General features: G+C 46.4%; 1 protein-coding gene across 1 annotated transcript in view; it reads left to right on the top strand.

Moving 5' to 3' along the window:
* Positions 1 to 5,517, top strand: part of barx2 (BARX homeobox 2) — a 10,125-nt gene extending 4,608 nt beyond the window's left edge. The window contains exons 2-4 of the mRNA XM_053873803.1: positions 158 to 455; positions 3,978 to 4,062; positions 4,264 to 5,517. Coding sequence (XP_053729778.1) covers positions 158 to 455; positions 3,978 to 4,062; positions 4,264 to 4,566 — 686 coding nt within the window. The 3' untranslated portion in view covers positions 4,567 to 5,517. The remainder of the gene's footprint in view (positions 1 to 157; positions 456 to 3,977; positions 4,063 to 4,263) is intronic.
* Positions 5,518 to 8,330: the final 2,813 nt, after the last annotated feature.

Genomic DNA, 8,330 nt, shown 5'->3' with positions numbered 1-8,330 from the left:
TCACTGCAATCGCAGCGCTATTAACACTGAGCCGTGTCAAAGCAATGACACCCGGTCGATAACGGAGTCGTCATGCAGCCCCATGAGGTCGATCCCACTCTACTCTCCTTTGGTTTTTCCCTCACTGACACCTAAACGGCTTCTCCTCCTGCTCCAGGCTCTTCCTCACTTGGTGCCTACCCGCTGCTCTCAGTCATCACACGGCAGCCGCCCCACCTCCAGCAGCCCTCGCCCCCCGGCGGGCTCTCGTCCCACCTGCTGTCTCCGCAGCACCCGCGAGGCGCCGAGGTCTCACCCAGCCAAACGCCCGTCAGCATCAGCAGCGAGTCGGACACAGAGCACAGCGCTCCTCGTCTGAAGAAGCCACGCCGGAGCCGGACCATCTTCACCGAGCTGCAGCTGATGGGCCTGGAGAAGAAGTTCCAGAAGCAGAAGTACCTGTCCACTCCCGACAGGTCAGTGTCACGGAGGAGAGCGGGGGAAAAGAGAGGCATGAAGGGTGACGCCTGGTGGAGCGGGTGGATGATGTCATAGTTGCAATGTGCTACCCTCAAATCACTCTCAGACGAAGCTTCTGTGAGGAACACTAAGCAAAAAAGTATTCTCAAAGAACATAAACATCAACGACATGTTTTGTGTCTTTGAGCATTTTGACTGTCATGATATTTTCAGCTGAGACCACTGTAGCATAAAAACAATAAAGAGCAGTTTCCATTTTATTGATCCTTCGATACAAAAATAAGTCATTTCTATTACGGCCCATCAGAAAATCCGGGGCAGGTATTACATGATGCCCAACTGTACATTACAATAATGATAACAATAATAATAATGCAGCTGATACACCTATGAATAAGTTGTTGTTTCATGGTTATTATATTTTCCCCAATTTAATTTTTGAATTTTATTACTAATAATTGGCGTATAATAATGATTATTGTCGTAGTTATTTAGCATTATAATTCACTTTATTTAAAAAAAAAATATATATATATATATATATTTCGAAATGAACAGATGGTTTTCGTCCAAATGGAGCTGGGAGTTTTTAATGCAACCTTAATGTTTGAACAGCAGGTGTCACTAGTGAGCGCCGATGATTCGGCCGTCAGACTGGAAGGTGAACTGTCGGACCGCAGTCTTGTGGCTCTGTTCGATGCCATTCCTCTTCCTCCCTTGGAATAATGTGGAAAATAAAGTGACACCTGCTGCTGGATGCAGTGTGGAGGCAGGAATGCTGAGCTCACAGTACAATGCCGTGATTCATTCATGATGGGTTGTGTGATGTTCTGATATCATTCAGCAAACAACAGGTGTGTCGACCAGGGGCCGTTCAACAAGTCGCTCCCACACACACACGCGGAGTAGTGGACTCCCATAGAATCCCAGTCTGGATGAAAACAGTGGCAACATCAAGAGGCCATCAGGGGTGTGAAGGGAAACAAGCGCTGCTGATCATTTTTGGCCTGAAGGATTATTGAGCGTTAGTGGAGCGAACGTTGGCTGCACATGAAGTCGATCTTAATAAGCGAATAGCGCCGCACGTTAAAAGAGCGCCTCGTGCGTGCGTGTTCACTTTCTCAGTCAGTCATACGTGCAATTATCAGGCGCAGCAAACGCCGTAATGTTTTATTTTTCCTGCGGGGAGCTTCACATGAAACCTTGGAGCCAGAGCATTACCTCAACCTCTTTCTCAGAAACCAGTAACCCAGAGCTCTGCACCCAGAAAAGGCAAACAAAGAAACAGTGGTTCAGTGAAGAGGAAGAGGAGAGGCGCCAACGCAAGCAAAGCTCAATGTATCGGCCTGATTTAAAGTCACACGCATGCGACCGCATGAAAACTGGTTCCACAATGGGATGAGGTAACATGCAAGGTAGCATCCAGGACTATTTTCCACAGTCATATTCGCTCCTCAGGCTCTTTTCCCATAAAGGGCGCAGAACCACAGTTGCTGTAAAGCGACCTCACACGCAGCCGAAGGTGAAGCTCACTCATGAGGACAGCCATATTTCCCTACTAGCACATTCCATCACATGACGCCTGTTCCAGCACAGTGCCTTGACTGGTGGCACGTATGTCTGATGCTATATATGATGAGGAGAACGATGCTGCTGCTGGACTCACGTTCATTCACACGTACATCCACCGCTCCTCCTGGACTGCAGATGCCAAGCTTAGCAAGCGTTGTTTGACAGCCACCAGCCTGAAGTCAAAACTGTCAGAAGGCACTGATCTCAAGCTTTAGTCATGCTTTATTGTATTTATTTGTTAATTACTGCTTTATTACTAATGGTGATGAATTGAGTTTTAATGTCGGATCGCAGATTGAGCGGAATCTTGAAATCCAAAATCTCAGTCCATTATCACCACCTGACTAAGTCTAACTCATCCTGAATAACTGGGTCATGACATCACATTCTATAAATTGTCACTCTGAAAATGTTCCCCGTGGAATGTACCACGAGTCTGCATTACTTGAATCATTTTTTTTCTGATATCACTTGATCAAAATGAACACCTTAAAATCCCATCCCATAATTCCATAGTTACGAGTGATGGGCTGATGAAGCTTCATGAAACAGTGCCCTCATTTTCTGATCCCACAAGATGGCGCTCTCACCTCTGAATTATTGGGATTGGAACAACCATTTCAATGAAACCTCACTTCATCTGTAAACCAAGAGCGCCACCTACTGAGCTCTGATAATACGGACACTGTTTCATGAAGCCTCATCAGCCCATCACTCCGGATTACTGTACATATTTCAATCTTTTATGGACCACAGAGAATGACTTGAAGGCCTTTTAGACTGTTTGTTTGCTAGCATTTTCAGAGCTCAGTAGGTGGTGCTGTTTAAAATTAATGTGAGGTTTCATTGAAAAGATTGTTCCAATCCAAAGGTTTCAGAGCAGAGAGTGTCATCCAATATTCTCAGAAACTGAGGACAATGTTTCACGAAGTCTCATCATAAAGTGCCAGCTTCCTCCACTATGACCAACCTGTTTGTTAGTGATGGGCTGACGAGGTTTCATGAAACAGTGTCCTTCTTATCAGAGCTCAGTAGGAGGCGCAGTTGGCTTTAAAAAGAAAAAGGCGACATTTCAGTGGTTGTTCAAATCCATAGATCTTTGAGCAGAGAGCGCCATCTAGCGGGCTCAGAGAATGGGGAGACTGTTTCATGAAGCCTCACCAGCCCATCACGACTGTTTTAGCCACTCACGTCGTGTGGGTGTTGAACACTTCCACAAACCTCATTGGTGGCCTTTGAGTGTAAAAGGCTTTCACAGAAGATTGTAATAATGGAATCACGGCACATGCAGCATGGCATGTGGTGACTGGCTCCATATGCCGGTAGAAGTCTGATCACCTTGGATCCCAGCCCGCGAGCGCAGTGGCATGAGACGAGGCGCAGCTCATCTTATAGCTCCACGCCTGAGGCGTCACACGGCTCAGTGATCAGAAGCAACCGTCCACCGTCATGTGTCCTGTCAGACGACACGACAACAGTATGATGAGAGATGCAGAACAGTGAAGCCACGACCGCAGCCTCCCATAACAAAAGCCACCACTCTCTGTAGTGATGAGGGTGGAATATGAACAGCCACAGTATCATGCAACACTTGCCTTGTGGGAGTGGTTTCAGCGTGCAGTGCAGGTGTTGGGTTACTCTCCATTGAGAGCTAATGACCGTGAATAATTGGGGTGTTTATCTATTCCCTTTCTTGCCTGCAGTTCTTGGCACATTGGTGCGACAGCTTGATGATCAGCACGCACACACGCAGACTTCAAACGCCCGGCCTGCTACTCTCAGACTAATGGTTATGTGGATCTATTTTGTCACAAGGAGTCGCTCCTTTTCCTTTGCTTCATCTTGTCCTTAAAGAACCTTAAAGTGACCGTCGATGGCCTCTTCAACACTAAACAACTGTGTATTTCGGTGAGGCAAGTCTGACGCCTCCGCTTGTGACTTTCCAGGTTGGACTTGGCGCAGTCGCTGGGTCTCACGCAGCTGCAGGTGAAGACTTGGTACCAAAACAGGCGCATGAAGTGGAAGAAGATGGTGAGGAATGCTTCTCCTGTTCTACTGGTTGCCTTCAAAGGGTAGGGCCAGAGTGAGAGCTAGCACCTTAGAGAAGGTCAACAGCTCAAACCGCTAACTTGTGTGATGAAGTCGAGTGAGCGGGCGAGTCAACAGCCATGCTTCTTGATTAGTAGTTGACCCCGCTCCCAGGGTTCATTAGGTCTGTGTGTGTTCTGCCAGGTGCTGAAAGGAGGTCAGGAAGCGCCGACCAAGCCCAAAGGGAGGCCGAAGAAGAACTCCATACCTTCCACAGAGGAGATCGAGGCAGAGGAGCGGCGGATAAAGCTGGAGGAGGAGAGGATGCGGAGGCTAGCGGAAGAAGCAGCGCTGACCCAGGGAGGGGAGGAGGCCAAGATGGAACCTCAAGATCTCAGTCTGGTGCCGACATCACCGCCAGAGACTCACGAGCTGGAGCAGGCGATGGAGCGCTCGGAGCGAGACATGGCCGCGGCCGTGCCCTCAGACATGCTCCTAGCCAGCTAGGCCAGATGGCCCAGCTCAGACTGTTAGCTGAACACAAATAGTGCCTCGGGATCACTGTAAAAACAAACGCCTGTGTGATGTTTAGAGCCACCACTGGAAACCGAGGTTTGGCTTCCCATGATGAGCCTTGCGTTGTCCGGCCCACGGACCGGTGATACGGCTGATGTGCAGAGATTGCAGTGGAAAAGTGTAAAAAAAAACAAACTTCTGGCTCCAAGCCTTAATCAGACTGCACCAATATGTGTTGTGTGTCGGAAGCATGGGGGCGCTGATGATCCACTGCCCCCAGAGAGGAGCTTCACACCAGATTGGGCCACAACTTTGCATTGATGGGGAACAAACATGGAAACTAGCCATCATTTAATATGAGAGAAATATTGTGATATTCATATGCATTTCTCTGACAAGACACGCCCACGCATGTCCGAGTCACGATGTCAGTGCCTAACATGGTGAATGGACCTGTATTTCTCCCAAATTTCATCCAAACCACACACTCAGACGCACACAGCCAGCGATCGGTCTTCAAGCTGCCTCATGGAGTATTGTGCCAAGATGTTGCCTTATCAAGGTGCTTGTACAGTGTATGTGAAATCCTTAAGCTGCCCACCAAAATGTGGCTTCAGGCGGCGATGGGACGCTGAAGCTTCATGAAACAGCATCATTGTTTTCAGAGCTCAGTAGGTGGGGCTCTAGTTTGTTAAAAAAAAAAGGGAAAATAAGGAGATTGTTTCATGAAGCCTCACCGGCCCATGGCTCGCTTCAGTGCCTTGTTTGTCTCAGATGGAAGCCTCTGTTCTCCTCAGAATATTTAACCCCAGTATGTTTTCAACAGCAAGTGCCATTCTGTGAGATGATGCTCTGATCTGTGTGTTGTTCAGTCCAAAGCCTTTTTTAAACGACGATTCTGCCAAGCCATACACTGTATCATACTTGTAAAAATAAAAGTATATGTTCTTTCAGGAAATGTCTGGGTGAAACTGATTTTTTTTTTCTTTTTTTTACGGCTGTTATAAATCGAATGATTAAAATTCCTGGTGTGTATTATGTTGCAGGCGTCCCTGATCTTTACTCTTTATGGGAGTCAGGATGACGGCGCTGTCTGTCATGAGGCGGCTGCTGTCAGACGCATTCAAGAGGAATAAATCAAAAGCCGAGCCAAAGATGCATCGAAATGGCTCCACATTTAGAGACATTTTTCACCCCGAGGTCTTCTCATGACTTCACTTTTTAACTGCCAGATCAGCATTTCTATTCCAGCGTGCTGTCATGGAAGCTGCTGTTCTTTCCTGTGAAAAAATATCATCTTCATCCAAAAGTCCTCCACTGCGATGACCTGCTGCCACTGTTGTTGGTGCACTCCACCGTGATGAGTCACATAAAAAGAAAAAAAGGGAGAAAAAAAAGCAAACAGAGCCGTGAGTTCTGTCAACTCAGTTGGCAAATACACTAAATCTTTAATAGCGTGAGCAGTTTTAAGGCTCAGAAAAAAGGCTGTCTGGTTTCCGACGCGCATAAAGTGTCGGGTAAAAAAATGAAGGCTGCTCAGATAAACTGCTTAGATGAATGAATGTACATGGCTGAGTCCAAGGAACAAAGCTGGCGTGGTGGTGAGATTTTTTTTTTAATGAAACCAATATTTCTATTGTTTCAATAGTGATTTTAATGTGTCATTTCAGAATGCCTCCCCGTGAGATTCCGCTGGAGGAAGACAGAGGCTCAAAACCAAGGTGAGTGTTGGAGCTGCTGCGATAAAATCTGGATCTGGCAGTTTTGAAAGACAGTGGATGATCACTCAAAGTCCATCTGTTCTAGTTCCAGGTCACGTACGAGGGAAGGCATTTTCCTTTCTTGGGGTTTTACATTTTTTTAATATTTTCTTTGTGCACAGTTTGGTGTTAGTATATTTCCAATGGTATTGAACTTGAAAAGCACATTTTTTATGACAGAATATATAAAGGCATCCCTTTAAATGCTAAAAGATAGTCAACAAAAAAAAAGTCAAAAGTTAGTTCTTCTAAAAGTTAGTTTTTCTTGCATATGTTACCTCAATAAACTACTTGTTAATAATGACTGATAAAATCGTACTGACAGTGACAATGAGACCTCTCTCGACCTGTTCATTCCCAGTGAGCTGCGGTCGATGTGAAAACTCCTCGCAGTTCACATTCATGTTTAATACACTCTGATTATGAATCACAATTTATGGGTTTGGCCCACCGTAACTCTTTTTAAAAGCAAAGTGCCCTGCAGTTTCCTCTTCCCAATTGACTCCTCAAATAATTATCAGATCCCGTGTCACATAAAGGCTGCATAAATCAAAGCGTTACAGTCATGTCTGCAGGTTAGAGTTCAGGCAGCTCCATTACAGAGGAAGCTTTTCAGAGCGCGCCATAAATCACGCTCGGGGGAACAAAGCATTTAAGTAGTCCATATTGTGACATTTATCATCTCGATCTGTACAGCAAACAAAGCGGCCTGTGGTGCGCCCGCGAGTGCCGGCGTGACCCCGCCAGCCAGCCAGTCAGGAAGGGCCTCAAGTGTATTTTTAGTCGCCGATACCGGACATGGATGATTTCTTAAGCAAACAGCACAGACCAGCTCTGAGTGATGTGCAGTGTGCTCGAACTCCCTGAGTCAACACACTCAGTTGGCTTGATAAGTGTGCGTGTGTGTGTGTGTGTGTGCAGTCGGCGGCAGAAGCGCCCGCACGGCCCTCAGGTATGTTTCAACATAGAACTGTTCCGTCTCTATCAATCACCCTGTTTTCCGAGGAAAATCTCTGCAGGGAAAAATGGCAGATTACAGCCTCTAATGGAAACGTTTTCCAATTACCTTCATGACATATCTTGCACGTCTACACCGCTGAAAAGAGTAGAAAATAAAAAGAGTGCTAGACTGGCACCTGCCTGGCATGAGCTGCAGCAATAGATGCTTCTGCTTCTGAGTCCGAGGAGTGTTCTCCTTCGCCCACTGCTGGTCCCCCAGGAGTCTTAATGTAGCTGGGTCAGTGTGAGAGACCAGCCGTCTGTCAGAGGTCCCTGTCTCACTGGACACACCTGCAAATACATGGGGAGAAAATCACCACAACAACATTTTGGACACAACGCAAACCTCATTTTCCTCATAGACTTTCAAAAATCCCCAAACATATTTTACCCCACTTCATTTCTGTTGAAAGACAATCTCACTTCATACTTGACCTCAGGGAGTAATGTGACACATTTGGGGGCCACCTTTGCAAATGCCTGTATTTAGGCAGCCCTCATGAGGCTGATGAGGCTTCATGAAACAGCGTCCCCATTTTCATAGTCCACTAGATGGCACTCTGTGTTCAGAAATGTTTGGATTTGAACAAGAGTTTCCATGAAACTTCACCTCATTTTAAACCAACAGCTCCACCTACTGAGCTCTAAAAATAAGGACACTGTTTCATGAAGCTTCGAGCTCGACCTATCACTTCTCATGAGGTCAAAGCAAAACTACCAAAAATCAACTTTTTCATTACTCATAACTATATTAGAAATCATCATAAAATCCAAAATAATAGAAAAACCACTTAGTAGTAAAGTGGCGTACGACATACTTTCACCCACAGTTTTGTGTCCAAGGTGTTCCCCACCTAAAAAGTCGGTTTGTGTGTCGCTGAGTGTCCCTCGGCTTGGCGGTGTAGACGCTCCTCTCTGGACAACCCATCCTGGCTTCCATGGCGTAATGTAGTGACACTGGGAATGTGGACTGTTGCGTCCCATACTGACCCCCAA

This window comes from Synchiropus splendidus, chromosome 8 (genome assembly GCF_027744825.2).
Source record: "Synchiropus splendidus isolate RoL2022-P1 chromosome 8, RoL_Sspl_1.0, whole genome shotgun sequence".
NCBI lineage: Eukaryota > Metazoa > Chordata > Actinopteri > Syngnathiformes > Callionymidae > Synchiropus > Synchiropus splendidus.
Note: the sequence above shows the minus strand (reverse complement) of the source record. Positions and strands in the feature narration are given on the sequence as shown.